The sequence below is a fragment of the Sciurus carolinensis genome, chromosome 2 (genome assembly GCF_902686445.1).
Source record: "Sciurus carolinensis chromosome 2, mSciCar1.2, whole genome shotgun sequence".
Lineage (NCBI taxonomy): Eukaryota > Metazoa > Chordata > Mammalia > Rodentia > Sciuridae > Sciurus > Sciurus carolinensis.
This window is the reverse complement of record NC_062214.1, coordinates 16,541,025-16,560,109: the sequence shown is the minus strand read 5'-3', so window position 1 is coordinate 16,560,109 and position 19,085 is coordinate 16,541,025. Positions and strand designations below refer to the sequence as shown.

At 42.1% G+C, this 19,085-nt stretch overlaps 1 protein-coding gene across 8 annotated transcripts in view; it reads right to left on the bottom strand.

The window, feature by feature from the left end:
- The window catches only part of Ptprt (protein tyrosine phosphatase receptor type T), a 1,023,334-nt gene that overhangs the window by 190,797 nt on the left and 813,452 nt on the right, over positions 1–19,085 (bottom strand). For all 8 annotated transcript variants that reach the window (XM_047539644.1, XM_047539637.1, XM_047539640.1 and 5 more), the window contains exon 13: positions 9,294–9,330. In XM_047539644.1, the coding sequence (XP_047395600.1) occupies positions 9,294–9,330 (37 nt within the window). The remainder of the gene's footprint in view (positions 1–9,293; positions 9,331–19,085) is intronic.

Here is a 19,085-nt window from a genome sequence, read left to right as displayed (position 1 = left end):
CTAGTTGAGAGGGACAGACTGGGATGCCCCAGGTACCTGCTGGAAGGATGAGTCAGTGTTGGCCTTTGTTTTCCTGGACTAGCTTTGGTCTTCCTGAGTAGGTGTGGAGAAGGTGTGTGTGGGAGGAGTTTGAGAATCTACATGGTGAGAGGTAGGGGAAGCACAGAAGGAAACCAGAGAGATGTGACAGCTGTAGGAGCAAGAAAAATATTAAAGAAAGGATTGGGATACTTAAAGGTCATCTCTGGGTTATTTTTTGGTGTCTTTATATTTCTTTTCTTCCATCTTCTTACAAGACCTTTAGAAAAAGTCATCTTATTCCATTGGCATTTTAGGACCTAGAAAACACTGGATAAGAGCAAAGGGTTCAAGGGTCAAGGAGACCTCGTTACACTCCTGCAAGTCTCACAACTCCTGGGCTGGAAAATTCATCTCATTGAACTTGGCTATGGAAGAATAGCAATGCCCTGTTTTAACCCTTCAAACATACACTTTGAGTTTCATCTTCTGAAAGTCTGATAGAATTTTAAAGGACTGAACAACAGCCATGAGTTTTCCATGAGACTACCTCACCACAGTTATTCCTCTCACAAGTGACCTTTCATTATGGCCCTATCCCAGCTGTCATAGCTAGATTTGGGCATGTCATGGTCCCGGGTCTCTCCTGAAATTACCAGACAGGTGTAGAGGAAAGGATAGTCAAAGGATGAGAAAAATCCCACGTGTGGTCAAAAAATATATCCCTGCTGTATAGGACCTCATTTAAACACAATGGTCTATGGATGCAAATGTCATGTACTGAAAGCTCAGGTCAGCATGATTCCTGTACCTTTAAAGTTTCTGCACTTTGAATCTGACCTGAGTCCATCTAACAAATGGCCTATGTGTAGAATTATATGAGAGGTGAGTGGAGTCCAGGTTTTGGTTGTCTTCTTCAGAGAATGGAGAGGATGGACCTATGCCTTGTAAGTCTGGATCTCTATCAGAGCCTCAGAAGGCCAGGAAGAAGAAAGAAAGGAAGATCACTGTTTATAATTGATCATGTTCTTGAATATTGAATAGACAGGATTAATGACCCTGGGCTTAAAATCATGCTATTGACTCATAGACGTTAAGTCATTTGTCCCAGGTCAAATAACTGTTTTACAGGTAGGTTTTGAACACAGGTGCCCCTGCTCTCCCATTATCCCATGCCACCTCTCAAGGTAGCTCTGTGTAAGGCAGAAGGTTCTATATAGGACTGGATCAACGGGGATGCAGATTTCCTACTGGTGGCAGATGCTTCCTTCATCTCATTTGGCTTCCCATTCCACCTGTGACTGGTCTTTCTGTGGATAAGGGAGCCCTGGACACATGACCCTCCCTCTGGACCCCAGTCTTAGTATCTGTAAAATGAGGGCATCTCCCTAGAGAATGGCTATTTGTTATCCCTTCCAGTGCCTGCAGTAGTGATGATCCATTATGGAGAGAGGAGAGAAAAACACTGGATGAAATACTTCACCTCAGGCTTAGCCCTTATAAAAAGAAGGCCTGTTTACAAAAGACCATCACCCTCACCTCTTGCATATTGCTGTTGACAATGGTTTTAGTTCATCACTAGCACCATGCAGGACAGAACTCTTGGTGACACTGGTCGCTTATCTCATGCCTCATTATTCTAGAGTTCAGCTTTCAGCACCTACTCCAAGGGGGTTGTTTTAATGGGATCGTTAGAGAGTGTTTACTAGATTAAAACTGTAGCTGTCTTCTGCAAAGCAACTCTGCAAATGGCTTTATGGGTTTCCGGATTTATTTTGTCTCAATGACTCGGCTCAGTTTGCAAATCAAATCAAAGCTGATTTTTCTAACTGCCACTCCTGTGCACCCAGCGGGAGTCTGCAGAACCAGCTGTGTTCCCGTGAAGGCTGGACCAGAGATGGGAGTACTGCTGCCTGCTGGAGGCCAGAGTGGTTCCAATGAATGGAAGGCAGGCAAGCCTGTACCTGGATGGCCATATCTGAGAGTGGGTGGCACGGGGAGCGGGGTGTAGGGAGCAGATAAGAGGAAACAAATTTTATTTTCTGGAAGTAGAAAAGGCAGGATTATGTGGCCTCAAGGACTGAGGAGCAGAACTAATAAGGAGCCAATTTGGACTCATAATCTTGAGGCTCTTTTCAACTAAAAGAGAAGGAACTCTCTTAGGAAGAAGTGAGATTCCTCTCCCAACAAGGACACAAGCAGAGATTGGTTGAGCTCTTTGTTAATGGAGATTATGGATAAGACAGTTGAACCTCTATCTTACTTTCACTCCTATTTTCCAAGAAAACTGTCCTGACATATATCTTGCATTTAAAAAAAAATGTGGCCTTGGAAGAATAATGACCTATTGGCCCTCTATCCATTCATCTAGCTATCCATTGATCCATTGATCATCCATTCATCTATCCACTGATCCATTAAAGCATCTACCCATCCATCCACCTATTCATGCACCCATTCATCCATCCACCATCCATTTGTCCATTTGTTCATTCAATGATTTATTGAACACCAATGCATGATAAAATTTGGGGATGAAACAGTGCTCAAAATAGGCATGGTATTTGCACCTATGTCACTTAGGGTCAGGCACATTAAACACCTGGGCAAGCAAATACATGCGTACAAGTTAAGATGCTGTGAAGGAAAAGTATGAGGTAGATTGAAGGTGAAAAATGTTGGGGCTAGGTAGTAGATTGGAGGTCTTTCTTGGGAAATGAGGTTTAGCTGCTTCTAAAAGATGTTTATCTGTTAAGCAGACACATATGGTGATCAGAACACTACAGGATGAGCAAAGATCCCAAGGTTAGAAGCAATTTAACATAGTTGAAGAGCTGAAAGAAGACCAGTGTGTTGCAGTGCAGTGAATAAGAGCCTCCATGAGCCCAGAGGGTAAGAAGGGGCCACATAATAATGCAGGAGAGACTGGTTGGGACAGGGTTTACAGGTAAGAGGAAGTGGCACGTGAACAGAGGGGAATCAGTGGGTTCTTGAAGGGGAATCAGTGGGTGAGGAGTCTTGGATGGAACTTGACATCAGTTTCTCACAAAGGAACTGACTGGTATGGTTTCAGAATTAAGCAACCAGGTCAGAAACAATTTTCCCCTTGGCCTGCTCAAAGGCAAGAATTGAGATACTTGGGCCAGAAGGGCATGAACTGAGATTCTTGGCTTCTCCTTCAGCAGCTGCATGCAGCCTGGGGTATCTTCCACCAAATGGGATGAGGTTTCTCCCAAGAGAAGGGTTGCTTTTTTTCCTGTTGGAGCTTCAGCACCTTTGAATTCTAAGTACCCCACCCCAAGTTTTCACATGCCCCGTTTTCTCAAGAATCTCTTTCATGCAGGTTTGGCTTCCATTTCCAACCTCCATTTCCAAGGCCAACCCTCATCTTCCAAATGCAGGATACACACTATTCAATGCTTCTAAATGTCCCGCCTCACTCGCCTTTCTCACAGTTCTTATTTTAACTGCAGGAGCAAAACTAACTTTTAAATTGATCCTTTCTGCTCCTTGATTTTCCACTGCCTTCTCTTCAAAGTCTGAATAATAGCTTTATTTCTAAACCAAGGCAGTGCTTGTTTACCCCATGGCTGCAGTTTTCTCTCTACAGCTCTGAGTTGATTGACTCCCAGGGCTGGAGTATGCCAAGCAAAGGGCTTTGAAATGCCTTTTTTTGCTCTTGGATTTGAGGCAATTCTGTTAGTGTTTTGCTGCTTCTCACCCCAAGGATATAGCACATTGTGCATACACCAAAAGCCCCGTGGAAGGTGGGGCAGAGCTTGTGGGTTCCACACATAGTTCTTTATTCAGGTGGGAGCCCCATTGTGCTGTAAGGGCTCACACCTGGGACTTTCTCCTGGGCTTCATTCAAGGTTCAAAGATTCCACTTCTTTAGAACCACCTAAGAGATTAGGGTAGAAGGAAGGGAAAAGGAGGGGGAAGTGCCCAAGACTGGTCAACCTGGGAAAGCGGTCCAAATCCTGGACTTCTGGCCTCAAGACAGGACAACTTTGGAAAAGATTATATTCCACTCCAGACCTAGCCTATGTTTGACTTCATCTAGGAAAGATTCTTGCTCAGCCTCTCCCATTCTCTGTTCTATTTTCTTCTCTCACAGACTTGAGAGTCTTTCCTTCATGTATCACAAGCCCCTAAATCCTTGCTTCAGGCTCTGCTTCTAGGAATCCTGCCCTTAAGACAAGTCCTACTCATATTTATCTCTTCATGGATAAATTCCACGTCCCCTCTGTGATTGTTCCCCCATTCTGAGTCCTCTAAATCTGCAAAGTTAACAATAGCCAAATCCTGGATGAGGGACAAAGTAAAGAGGAAAATCAATCTGGATCAGTAACCACAAGTCCTTCCTTGGTGAGAAACCTGCCTTCAAGCCTTTTGATCTGAGCCTATCCTAATCCCAGATTTAACCCTACTAGCAGCAAGTACCAAACCACCACACCATATTCTCATTGCTGGACTTTCCATTTGAGGTTCTATTCATAAAAAAATACTTGAGGTTTTATTCATAAATGAATACTTGCTTCCTGGTGGAATATGGCTCTACCTAATATATCCTCTATAAATACAGGAACTGGTCTCTTTATGTGAGACTGGGGCCAGGGCTGTGGTTCCTCTCACAGTGTGAGAACCAGAGTGAGCCTTTGTTTGGATACTAAGTGGTTTCCTGTGGTAGTTGAGAAAGGACAGTGAGGGAAGAGAAGGCAAAAAGCCTTCTATATTGCAGCAGTCTCAGAGAAGCAGGGACCCAGATGATGGCCTGGGATCATACAGCTGTCATTATTTCCTGGGCCTTTGGCACCATGACCACCTCGGTTCCCATAAGGTACATTTTGCTTCTCTTTGAAGGCGTTGGTCACAAGCATGACTCTATCTTTATTTGTTACCATTATTCACTTCATATCTGTTTCCACACTAGCCTGGGACTTCCTTGAGGACAGGTAACATACTGGTTCACCAGGAAATACCCAGTTCCTGTCACGGTGCCCAGCTTAAAGATGTTCACTGAGTGAGTTCACAACCTGAAGGAAAGAACCGTCATCAATAATCATGACGACCATTTTTTCCAAACACTTTAATGGATGCTGTGTCATTTGATCCCTGTAACACACTAGGTGGTAGAGGCCTTTGCATGCTAGCGCTGGTTTATGCCAGTTCACTCAGTTTGCTACAGCCAACTGTTAAACACTAAGAGTTTTTGTTGAGCCAGTTGCTCCATCACTGGTGATTTGAAAGTGGAGAGAGTGCAGGTATTGGTATTCCTGGGGGGTTGAGAGATCAGGACGCTTATTCTACAGAGAGTGGGTTTTCAGCAAACCAATGACAGAAGGTGTGTTCAGCAATGTTCTGTGAATGGAGAGCTGAAGATCACTGTAGATATGGTGTGGCCAGGTTTCAGGGAGACCGAGTGGACCCTCATGTCTCTGAGCCTCTCTGCAGAAAGATGCTGATTCCAAATGGGTTTATTCATTCAGCAAGTAGTTTTCTAGTGCCAGCTTTGTGCCAGAGATGTCCTGTTCTGGCAAATCTGATTGAGAAGCCAGTGGCTGGTGAGACAAATGGCTCCTCTTCAGAGCTCTTCTCACCAGGCAATGTGGGTGCCTCCCCAGGGGTCCTGCCCTTCCCTTGCCCAGAACTGTGACTGGGTCAGCACATAACATCTCACCATTCCATGAGGTCTATGGATGGTCCTGCTGCCTCACACACAGAATCCAGTGTGTTGGGCCACTGTCTGCTCCCAGCTCAGGGCTGCTTCCAAGGATCATGCAGCTCCCCTGCCTGAGACAGCCTCTACCGACTTATTTTAAGAGCAAGAATCAAACTGGACCTCAGTCCACCTCTGAGGTCCCTTTTGGTGGGACTGGTTCCTGATCCTGGCACACCCTCAACACCTATTGGGATCACACTGTGAATGGTGAAGAGAGTCTACCCTGGGAACAATGTGGGCATTGCCCTGTCTGCACAGGTCCTCTTACACATTGACTTTTGTACTCCCCTGCTCTCTGAACTCCTAAATTTTTATGTTGAAGTCTGACTTTCTGGTACCTTAGAATATGACCTGATTTGGTAATAGGTTTTTCTGATGTAATTAGTTAAGCTAAAGTGAAGTGGACCTCTAATCCAAGATGACCATTGTCCTTATAAAAAAGGGGAAATCTAGACACTCACATGAACACAGAGCAAATGCCTTGTGAAGATAAGGCAGAGAACTGGATGACACTTATACAAGCCAAGGAATGCCAAGGATCACCACAAATCACCAGTGGCTAAGAGAAATGGAGGGAACAGATTTTTTTCTCACAGCCCTCAGAAGGAACCAATCCTGTGGACAACTTGATCAGACTTCCAACCTCCAGAACTGTGAGATGATACCTTTTTGTTGTTTAAGTCATCCAGCTTGTAGACATTATCAAAGTAGCCACAGAAAGCTAACGCAGGCTCCTTGCTTTGCAACCTCTAAGCTGGGCAGTACTAAAAGGAGAGTGGGTGAGTAACAGTGACATTACAGACAAGGACTGGTGAGAGCCACGTTTGGAGCCAGGCATGGATCTCACATCAGAGGCACTGGGATCGGGTCATGTTGGAATGATCCGGAATAAGTTCTTGGGCCTGTTCCAGGTGGTAACTGTCTGGTTCTATGAGATCTACAAAGCTGACCACAGACACTGGCTGGATTCTCCAGGGTCAGAGACAGGACAGTAGCAAGTTGCCTCATGACCAGAGCACTGGCATGTGATTGCACAGCAGGGACTGGATGTCTGCCAGCAGACCCGTGAGAAAGCACTGTGGTGACAGGGAGGTAGAGGAGACTAATGACCCATCACTGTGACTTCACATGAAGTCTCTGCAGGACTTCCCATATCATGTTACCACTGCTAAAAAGAATATTGCTTTCAACGAGACTTCCAAGAAGAAATCTAATCCAGGTAGTCAGAAAAGGGTGAGATGGTCAAATATCGATTCCTAGCCTTCGGTCCTTCATTCGACCTCCTCCATGTGGATGATGCAATATGCCTTCAGTGGGCCCTGGCTGCTGCAGGCACAGTGATTGGCATGGAGTAGACACTGACCTAACCCACTCGTCTTTCTCTTATCTCCGCATGCTCTGAGTATCCTTCTCATCTGATGTGGTGTTAAGAGAGACCACTTCCTGAATGATGGTAAACTGGCATTCGGTGTTATCTGGCTGTCTGCCTGTACCCAAGTGCTACTAGAGCCCCTGTTTCATTGGGTCCAAGTGTTGACATTTGCTCAACTGGAAAACTAGAATGTGATGCTTGGAGTTCCCAGTGCCCTGATCCCTCAGAGCCCTGCCTGGGTTTGACCAGCGGGCATTTGCACCCACTTGTGTATCCTGTCCTTTCACAAACTCACACTTTGCCTGACACACATTTCCACTGAAGGAAGACTGAAACCTGGAGGTCAAACAAGAGAACCTGTGCTAAGGAGAGGCAGAGAGCTTTCCTCTTCTAGGTTTTTCAATGACACTGCAAGCCCCACGGCTGAGCAGTGCAACTCTGGAGATGCCAGCATGGTGGGCCTCTAGGCCTGTGAGGACGGTGATCCTGAAATCTCCAGGAAAGTTTGATTTCAGATATTCTCTCATTATCCCATGCGTACACATTGCCTGACAGGTCACACGTTCCTAATTCCCAGGTCAGAAAACATGACTGGCTAACTACATTTAGGAAGGCCTGTGTCCCAGAGGATATCCTTAGAACCCCACACGGCCCCCCAGGGAGCAGAGCAGTCACACCCCTCCCTTGTCTAGAGGTCAAAAGCTACTGGGGAGCTATGGGCATCATCGTGGAGAAGGAGGCTTCCGTTTCCTGCCTTCCTGGGCTGCCTTTAAGGGGCCCGGTGCAGACACCCAGCTGCCTCCATCACTCTCTAGAGCCCCCGTGCTACCCAATTGATGGTATTCCTCCTTCTACATCATCTGTTTTCCTTCAGAGGAGAAGTTGGCTGAAGGCCGTGATTTGTGTCACCTTTTCTGCAGACCATCAACACTCCTTGCCTCACAAAAGAGTATTTTATGTCTTTCCGTCTGATACCTGTGCTTCTGAGAGGGAGATGTTAGGGACATGCCCACCTGTGACTTATGTGAAATCAGGATGACTTCTTGTGAGTCAGCCCCAGCGTTTCTGTCTTCTCCTTCCTCCTGCCCCTTCCTTCTGATGCCTGCATCCTGAGCTGACTGTCTTTGTTAAACAGGTCATGTGGATAGGTCTCGGTGCATGCTGTGTCAAATTGCTGTGGTATTTCCCTCTCTCTTTCTCCCCCATGTCTGTCCCTCTCCATTCACAGGTCTTCCTATGTGTGTGTGTGTGCATGCATGTATCATGTTCACAGACACACTGGAGAATGCCTTTGCCTATTGTTTACACCTATGATCATATGCCTATTTATATTTGTAATTTTTATCTCCTTGGAAGCAATCTACAAAGCTCTGTATGCTGTGAGTAAATGCAAGGAACAGAATGCAATTTGGGCGTATGAGTATGGAGGTGGGGGGAGCTGCTGTTAAAAATATCAATTCTATGACAAAAAGATAAACCTGATTCCTAACCATTCAACCTTGTAATAGGTTAAATGATAGCAAACCATTCATTGATTTTGTTTTTTAAAAAGAGTAATAAACAGAAACATGTACCAATTGAAGGAGCCAGGCAATTCAATTATAATTAGGAAAACAAAAGTGATGAGCCTGAACAACGCTGTCTTCATTTTTGGGGGATAAGTGTTGAAAATGCCAACCACATAACAATGTGTTGTTTGTTTTCTCATTATTAAAGGCACCAACACTAATCACTTCATATTTGAAAGCCATATACCAATTGAACAAGGTACAAAACCCAAGAGACGGGGCTGATAGACATGCTTAAAGAAAAACACCCACAGAAACATAGAGCCCAATACAAGGAAGATGTAGAGCAGAGGAATATTTGAGATGATTCATACTCATCACTTCACTGAATAATGTACCAGTCTGCCTGTCCATCTGTCCGTCCATCCATCCACCCATCCATCCATCCATCCATCCATCCATCCATCCAGTAAATATGTTTTCAGTTCTTTTGCAGTAGGTGTGATTCTACTAAAATGTTTTTAGGATGTGTGGTCTAGTACAAATGGCCCAATGAAAAGAACTTTTCTTCCTTCCATTCTTTAATTTTTTGGCAATGCTGCCTAAACTTTCCCTTTGTGCTAGAGGGAGAGACACTTGTATGCTGAAGACAGACAAGGACACGCCAACGTACCTTTTGTAGCCAGACGAACACAGTTGATTTTTGTCTCCTGTGAACAACAAAAATGAGGTGCCAGTTAATTAGCTGTTGGTTATGTAAGATTGTTATATAAAGAAAAAATATACATATATATTTGTACATATACATATGCATGCATATGTATTTTTAATTATAATTTAAAATTTGTCCTTTCCATTTTTTTTTTCTCATTGGGATCACCTTTTAGTTCCATTTCTATATTTCTTTTCAGGCTTGGAACATATGTTGTGCTTTTTGCTTCCCCAGACAGAACCACATTTCACATACTGCCCAGCACCCGAAATCTTAAGCTGTACTTAGTGGGCATGTTGTGTGATTGGTGTGCCTCGCTCAGGTGCGTGAGTTAGCAGCTGGAACCAGGGACTCCTTGGGAAACCTTGTTACAAGCAACAATACATCTAAGTGTACAGGCTTGAAGAGATACTTTGTAAGAGCCCAATCTATATGAAACATGTAAGAATAAAGCTACAGAGTTCATGTTCAGAAAGTCACTTTGGCCCTGTGCTCTCTGGTAGAGGTCTCAGCCTTCATGAATAACATTGCCTGAGCATTTGTGTGGCTATAGAATCTCTTTGGGGTGAACTATCTAGTTCTTGTTGGCTGTTCCCCATGTGAACAAGATCTATAAATCTGTGATGTTGCTGGGTATGCCATGGAGTTACAGAAAAGTGTGCTCAGGCAGAGTCAGGCTTAGTTTGCTTTACTGGGATTCATTTCTCAAGAGGTCCAGGAGCCAATTAAAAGTTCCAGTTGAGGGGCTGGGGTTGTGGCTCAGTGGTAGAGCTCTTGCCTTGCATGTGTGAGGCACTGAGTTCAATTCTCAGCACTGCATATAAATAAATGAATAAAATAAAGGTCCATTAACAACTAAAATATGTACATATTTAAAAAAAAGAAAGTTCCAGTTGACTAAACTATAACCCCAATAACAGTCTGAATGCAATGTAACAATGAAAGTAAAAGCAAAAGATGCAAAAAAATACGTTATCCAAATCAATCATTTTGGTTTGTGAGGCACTAAATCAATAATTTCTCAATAATCCAGTGCTTTCTGTACTGCCCATCATTCAGAAGGAACTGCTATGTCTTAGAGGCACTTGTGTTAACCAGGTTAGAAGAGGTCATGCTGCAGTAATCAAACCCACAAACTTCCATGACTGGAAGCAACAACGTTTCTTTTCTACTCAAACTGCAGGTCTGATGTAGGTGTGTGGTTGGGTCTGAAGGTTGGGGTTGGGGGTTCTCCAATCATTATAATCACTCAGAAACCTAGGTCGGTGCCTCCCCTGTGATCCCAGGGGAAAGAGTGCTGAAGAGCCAAGCTCTGACCATCAAATGCTTTGGGTCAGAAGTGACACTCCCATTTCTACTGAAGTTTGATTGGCTAGAACCTGTCACATGGCTGTGCTGCATTTCAGTGAGGTGGGGAGATAGAATCTTCCATGTACCCAGAAGTAGAGAAGAACTGGTAACATGAACATCAGAGTCTATTCCATCTATGCACACCTCTGAACACGAGAAATGGTCACTTTCGTTAAACCCAAGTATGGCTCCCCATAATTGTGCCCAGTGGTCTCCATTCCACTTCTTCCAAATGCACAGAAAGTCAGCCTTTCCTTGTGCAGGAAACATGTCTGGATATTGCAAGCTGGTTCTTGGGTCCATTAATGTTCTTCTCAGCAAATCCTCATAAGAGTTTCATCTTTTCAACCATCCTAGCTACTCATGCTGGGACCTCTTCTACTTTGTCCCTCTCAACAAGCAGTGACTAGAACGGGCAGTGGCAGTCCACGTATGTCTTGCCACTATGGGACTGCCTAGGCTATCACTGTTTTCTTTACCTGTACTGGGCTTGTAGTAATACAGTCAAATCCTAACCCAAGTACAGAACCATATTCACCACCATTGAGTTCTATCTTGTTTGATCTGATTCCCACAGCTTAGCATCATATTCTTTACCACCTGCAAAATTTTGGAAATATTTTTCCCCAATTTTATCCAGATCACTAATGTAAGTAGTAACCTCAAAAATGCCAGAGGTAGAGCTCTGTGGCACATACTGGAATCTTGCATCCCTGTTGACATTCAGAATCTTGGAACTAACTAGTTACCAAATACCTGATTACTTATGTAATCAGATCTGCTCAATAGCTCAATTGCTTATGCCCTGTATTTTTCCACAATAATATCTTGAGAATAGGGTCAAATTCATTTCAGATACAGATACTCTGTCTATTGCATTTCCCTAACCTAGCAGCTCGGGAACACTGTCAAAGAAGACTGGGTTGGCACGACTTGTTCTTTGGATCAAGTATTTCCTTTTCTTCCTTTTTATCATGATGAAAATGACCCTTTTTAAACAAGTAATTGTTTCATTTTATAAAAAAGGAAAATCAGAAATGTTAAAAAATATGACAAGCCATGCTTCAAACATATGAAGTATGAGATGTTCATATGAAATTTGAGCCCGGTTATACTTCAATAAAAGAAAAAGCTTTTTTTTTTTAAAAAAAATAAAAGAACATACTCAGAAGACAGAAATGAAATGACTGAAAGAAAACAGAAAAATAAAGTGGAATTTCCTAAGGGTGATATCCCAAAAGCTGAAGTCATAAGTGAGTTAAATCTTGCAGACAATGATCAAAGTAAGCAAGTGAGTTACTAGTTTTCATGTTGGGACAAAGAGCAAGGTTCTTCAACTCCATTGGCTTTCATTTATCAGCTTGGTTTAAAGGGCCTGATAGGGTTAAATGAGCCCCAGAGAACTGAATGGAGGAGACCACCATGGTGATTACCTCTGAGAAACTGCACAGAACAGGAGAGGCATGGAGACCTAGAGATGGTCAGAAAGCTCTCCCATTTCATGTCGGTGGAAAGGAAAGAGGTTTTGCATAGGATATTAGGAAACCTGTCAGTTCTGTGCAGGATTGTTCAATAAAGTGGAGGGCAAATGTTGGATGAGGCCAAAATCATTGGAGTAATCTGTCTATAAAAGCCATCCTTGGTATCCAAGAGGGACAGGTTCCAGGAACCTCACAGATGCTGACCATAAGTCAGCTCTCTCTATGCACAAATTCTGCACCCCTGAATACAGAGTCAATTGTATGTATCTTCACTTTAAAGAGATTCTATCGATTCTCTCTACATCTAAGAACATAGTCTCAGCAAATAACCTTGAATGTAGGAAAGGAAAGGAAAGGATTTCTAGTCCAAAATGTTGGTTCCAGTGTTCTTATAAAACCAGGAGCAAAGTATTTGTCTAACCATACAGGCGGGGTAAAAGAAATTGTGGTCTACCTATACAATGGAATATTGTGTTTTGTTTGTTTTGTTACTGAGGATTGAACCTGACAATACCCTAGCACTGAGCTACGTTCCAAGTCCCATTTTTTGTTTTTCTTTTTTTTTTGCTTTTTTTTAATTTTAAGAAAGGATCTCCCAAAGGTGCTGAAACTGGCTTTGAAATTGTGATCCCCCTGCCTCAGCCTCCTAAGTAGCTGGGATTACGTGCCACTGTGCCTGCACAATAGAATATTACAAAGTCAGCTGTACCATTCCAATAACAGGGAATGGTATTCATTAGGAAAATACTAAATGAATAGAGGGAAGTACTATTTTTTTATTATGACCAATATGTAAATCTAAGCACTTAAAAATAAGTCCTGAAGGAAATACACTAAATCTTAGTTATTGTTGCACTGTTTTATATATATAAATATATATATATACACACACACACACATATAGACAAGTATACTAATCTTACATATAGTTTGACAAATTTCCCCCTAAGTAAACACACTTGTCCTTCAGGCCCCTTCCAGTCATTTCTCCCCACAAAGGTGAGCACTAACCTGCCCTCTGTGGTAGTGTTCTCTAAAACCTAGCCACGTTGAAGGGAAGCCGGGGTAGCCGTAATGGGCTACTCTCCTGCTTTCTGCTGCCCATCACGTCGTTCACGAGAAGTTTCTAACTCTCCTTAGAATCATCTTCCCTTCCAGGGTTTCAGGCACAGTACTGACACCACCCTTCCTACCGTGCACTGTTCAGAGCCTCTTGCTATAATCTAGAGCATGTGTCTGATTAGGCCGAAGTCTTCCTGACTCAAATATGAGGCTGACAAGGCCATTTTCTCCTGTGTTCCTGACAATTTTAATTTCAGAAGCAATCTGTCTCTGTTGGTTAGAATTAGGCACAGAATAACAAAGCCCTGAGTCACTCTCCTGACCTTCTGGGGAACTGAGTAGTCAGCAAGCAAATCGGAGGTAAGCTGGGCATTCTGAATTCTGTCAGATAGGAGGTCTGGCCAGTGCGCATATGTCCAAAACCCCAATCAGATCAACAAGCAGGAAGTGAGTACTTTCTTTGTGCTCTGCTTATATAAGGCTTTGGAGAAAGGGAAAAGAATGGTGTATTTTCTATTCTTACTTCTAGGACTGCAATACATGCTGGACAGTTCAATTCAGTTTCATTTCCTCACTATTTCATCCTCAACCATGTTTTGCTTCTTGCTCCAGACTTGAAAATCTGCACACAGTATTCAACAACTTGGGGTAGAATAGAATGTCTCTCACTGTTGTGCTTCTGTTGAGACTTGCTTCTCCTAAACGCTCTGCCAGTGCTGTGCAATATTGAGCAAGCCACCATCCCTCTCTGTGGATCAGTTTCCTCATCAATCAAATGATAGAGTAAGGGGCAGAAAAGGACTTCTTGATAGAGAGGCAGGTCATTGTAAAGTTGTTCTTCAGTGTTGAATCTGGTCCCAGCTGCTGAAACATAACTGCTTTTTCAGTACTCTGTTTTCTTGATACCACTCTATGCCATATTTCCCCATGCAAACAATTTTAAGCTAGACCTACTTAGCTGGGCACAGTGGTGCATGCCTGTAATCCAAGCAACTCAGGAGGCTGAGGTAGGAGGATTGCAAGTTCAAAGCTAGCCTCAGTAATTTAATGAGGCCTAAGCAACTTAGTGAGATCCTGTCTCAAAATAAAAAAATAGAAAGGGTGGGAATGTGGCTCAGGGGTTAAGTGCCCCTGGGTTCAATCCCTGGCAACCTCTCACCCCCCAAAACAAAGCTATGCCTACTTTAATTTCAAGAATGCCTTATACCTGGGCTTCCTGATTACCCTGATTTTAGAGAGGCCAAGCCTGACTCATCCAGTCATCCCTCCTTCACCTATTTCCTGAAATCTCAGGATGCCTCTTCAAATGAAGAGCTCACATGTGAGTGTCTAAGGCTTCAAGTGTTTCCATAACTGCTGTGCGTCATCCAGGAGGAGTGAGGGTAAGTTGCATGGATGACCTGGTCAAGAAGCCCTGGGTACCTTGCAATTCTTATTTGATTGTCCCCCCTTAGATTCCTCACTTAATATGATAGGGATTTGCCCCCGACTCCATGGTTTTCAAGTAGTCTTCCCAGGTTCCCTGGTTTGTGCCTTTGTCTTCTCTAAGGCTGAGCTTTCCCAGCTAATGTGATGGCCTGGAGTCGTGCCACAGTGTTCCCAGTTACTGTGGCTTATGACTTAATTTTCTGCTAAGACTTGGGAAACTGATAGCCTACCTGCTCCTTTTTCATGATGATCTGGTCAGTCAATTAACATATTTATTGAAGTCTCATTATGTGCTGGGCATCGTGTTGGGTACTCGAGGGTTACAAGAATGAGCAAAATAGAATGGTCCCTGTCCTCGTGGAGACAAAGGTGAGAAAACTAGCCTTCCAAATAAATATCTAATTACAAGTTGCAATAAACACAAGAATGGAGAAGAGCTGGGTGCTCTGAGTGTGTGTGAAGATGGCAGGGGCAAGCAGTCCACTGCTTCAACGGAGACCCTTGCATCTGCCACCCGGAAGAGAAGTAGGAGTCAGACATGGAGTGTCAGGGAAACTTGTTCCAAACTCAGAAACAGATGTGCAGAGGCCTGGAAGTAGGAAAACGCATGATCTGGTGAAGACATAAAGGAGTCTGTTAAGGCTATAACCATAACGACTTACTTGGGCCATGATGTGAGAGGATACAGATACGAGCCTGGTGGAGCCTTGCCTACTACAGTGTTTTGGCGTATATTTTAAGAATAAAAGAAGCCATCAAATAGTTGTTTAAACAGGCAGGATACAAATTTAAGATTTACATTCTTTAGACGTAGAGGCTGTTGTATAGAGAATACATTTAGTGTACAAAAGAAATTAACTGATGGGAGGAGAGTGGTGGGTGTCTAACCAAAGGATGGGGGAGGCTTGCACAAGGAGCTTGACTGTGCTGACCTGCCCCAGCCCCCCGCTACCCATGGGATGTTTGACCCCATAGCTCTGCCACTGCTTTGTCCCATGCCTATCCATCAGTCCAGGCTTCTGATTGGGGCCTCCCCACCATTCTTCCAACCTGCCTGCCCTTGACTTTTCTGCATTGTGCGAATCCCCAAAGTGTTGCTTTAGTGAGATTTGCTCACTTATCACTCACTTCTCCCTGAAAGAAGAACTAAGAAAATAAAGAGGAAGGCCCTTTTTTCAAAAAGTACCTAGTCAGCATATTTTTGTTTTTCCATTTTTATAACAAGGGTGAGAGGTGAATGTCGTCATGCTCATTCTTTTTATTTCTCACAGGACAAAATTAAATGACATTTTCCAAGATTATACAGATGGTAAGCCAGGCTAAAATACAAAGTAACCTTTAAGCAAGTGGCCTTCTTTTCTGTGGTCTCTGGAGGAAAGCACCCCTTTCCCATTTGCCTGCTTCCTTGGGCTGCAAGCAGGCACACAAAGACTGTGGAGCACAACTGTAGTTTGGAAAAGAAGCTCAGCCACTGGTGTCGTAGAGAAATTCGGTTTTGACTTGACATGGAACTCTGAACAGCCAGAAATTCGAGATGGAAAAGAGAAGTGCCTAACATCAAGTCTTCCCACCTGCTCTTCAAAAACAACACAGGAAAGCAACAAAAACAAACAAACAAATAATATGAAATCTACAACCTCAGCATAAACAACACACAGAGAAATCTCGAAACTTCATAGTCCTTGGTGGTAGAAAGATCAGAGCCAAATATGAATGAAATGTCTCTAAAGTTCTCAATATTAGCCTTTGTGGAGAGCATACTGGGAAAAGACACTTGGAAGAAAGAAAAGGAGAGCTAGTAGAGGGTATAGGACTGATCTAGAATGTGCTCCAGACAGACAACGTCTGCATCACTCGTGAACATGCTAAAAATGTCTCCTGGTGGATCAAAGGCAGGAGTACAGGGAAAGAAATGGAAGGCACCCTAACGCAAAGTAGAAGTCTTCAACAGGTATTGCTGTTGGGTAGAAATAAGGCAAAGAGAAGGAGAAGTACCCTCAGGAGACTGGATGCTGAAAGGTAAGAAAGTAATAGGGGGGATTTTCGGATGCTGAAGGGAACCAAGAACAACAGGAAGTCAGAACCTACACCCACCCCTGCCCTGCTACAAAAAGCCACCTATACAAAAACCTGCACTTCACAACCCTGTCAGAACAGAGTGTTTTTGAACTGGGAATCTGGTAAGCTAACTTAAATCTACAAAATTAAGAACATGGGAGAAGCTAATGAGGCTATCATATGAAAAAATAAATAAAAGTCAAAGTATCACAACTGGTGAAAAAAGACCACCCCCCCAAGAACATAATCATGAAAAAGAAGAAAGTTGAAGCTACACAATACTCAAGTTGGGTTAAATATCTTGAAAAATTTTTCTTTAGAAATACATAAATTAAAAACTGAAATATATAAAAAAGAAAACAGGAAAAAAATAGTTGATTCACTTTGGAAGAGAAATGAAAAAAAAAATTGAAATCAGAAATGAAGATTAAATTACAAAGTCCCCAAAGGAGCAATTTAATGAGAACATTGAATAAAAAGAGAACAACAGCAAGCCAATGAAAATAAGATAAAGAAAAACAAAAAATAACAGGGGACAGTGAAAAGTGGTTTAAAAGTCAGAAAAAGATGATACAACATATATATAATTGGAATCATTGAGAAGATAGATTGGAGAATTGTATAGTAAAGGTCTACAACAATAATTCAAGAAAAATACTGGAGGTAAAAGCCCTGAGCTTACATATCCAACACATACCTAGGGTCCTGGGGGAAATGGATTGGAAAAGAAAACTCCAGGACATAGCCTAGCAAAGCTATTAAATTTTTAAAAATCCTCAAGGCCTATAGGCAAAAGTATCCCATAATTCATAGGGACAAGAGAATTAGGCTATTGTGAAACTTTTCAAACACAGTATACAAAGCAAACAACGGAGCAGCATTTTCAAGGAGCTCTAAGAAAGCTTGAAACATACATAGTCATGCATTTTTTGAAGAGCAAAGTCACACAAAAATCGCCTCCAACATTCAAAACCACAAGAAAAACTGTAGTTATGATGTGTGAGTGCAGTATTTTGGTACTTGAGGAAACCTCTAGGAGGAACTTTTTTTTTTTCTTTTTGAAAAATGATATCACCCAAAAATGATATGACTTAGAAAACTTCAACAAAAGGACTGATGTCAGGTAATTCTGACCTTATAGAACCAGTTTGTAAGAATTCCCTACCTTTCAATTCTTTTGAGATAGTCTGAGAAGAATTGATGTCAGTTCTTTAAAAACTAGTAAAATTTATCAGTGTGACCATCTAGTTCTGGAACTGTTGGGAAACTTTTAAATACTTTTTAAGTTACTGATTCAATCTCTTTAGCTATGTTTGACCTATTCAGGTTCCCCCACCTTCTACCTTGGGGTTCCAGTTTGGTGGGTTATATGTGTTCAGATGTGTATTCATTTCTTTTAGGTTTTCTAATTTATTACTATTGACTTGTTCATAGTAGTCCCTAATGATCCTTTGTATTTCTATGGTTTTGGTTGTAAGATCTCCTTTTTCATCTCTATTTTATTTATTTGGGTCTTCTCCCTCTTTTCTCTTGACTAGTGTAGTTAAGAGTTGGTTCATATTGTTTATTTTTTCAAAAGACAAACTCGTTTCATTGATCTTCTGTACTTTTTAAAAACCAGGTTCACTTATTTCTGCTTTCATCTTTGCTATTTCTTTCCTCCTACTAATCTTGGATTTGATTTGTTTTGCTTTGGTTGATCCTTGAGATGAACAGTCAGGCTATTTATCCGAAATCTTTCCCTTTTTTTAACTGTTGGTGTTTATTCATATAAAATTCCCTCTTAGTAATGGCTTGCCATATCCCAGAAGTTTTGGTATGTTATGTTTCCATTTTCACTTGTTTAGAGAAATTTTTAAATTTTCCTTTTTTTTTGTTCAATGACTCTATATTTGTTCAAAAGTATATTGTTCATTCTCCATGTATTAATAAAATTTCTAAGTTTCATTTGTTGTTTATTTCCAGTTTTATTCCATTGTCAGAAAAGATAAAGGATATGATTGAATTTAATAAAACAAAGTTAAGACTTGTTTTGTGGCCTAATATATAGTCTAGTCTAGGGAACGTTCCATATGCTGATGAAAAGATTATACATTCTTTAGCTGTTGGATGAAATGTTCATACATGTCTGTTAGGTTCATTCAACCTATATTGTAATTTCATGCTAATGTTTCTTTTTTAGTTTTTGTCTGGCTGATCTCCCACACAAGGACACAACGACAAAGAAAAGAAAAATATTGATGAATATTCCTAGTGAACATAGATGCAAAAATTCTCAAATTACCAGCAAATAGAATCTGACAACACATCAAAAAGATAATTCGCCAGGATCACGTTGAACTTATCCTAGGGATCCAAGATTGGTTCAACATAT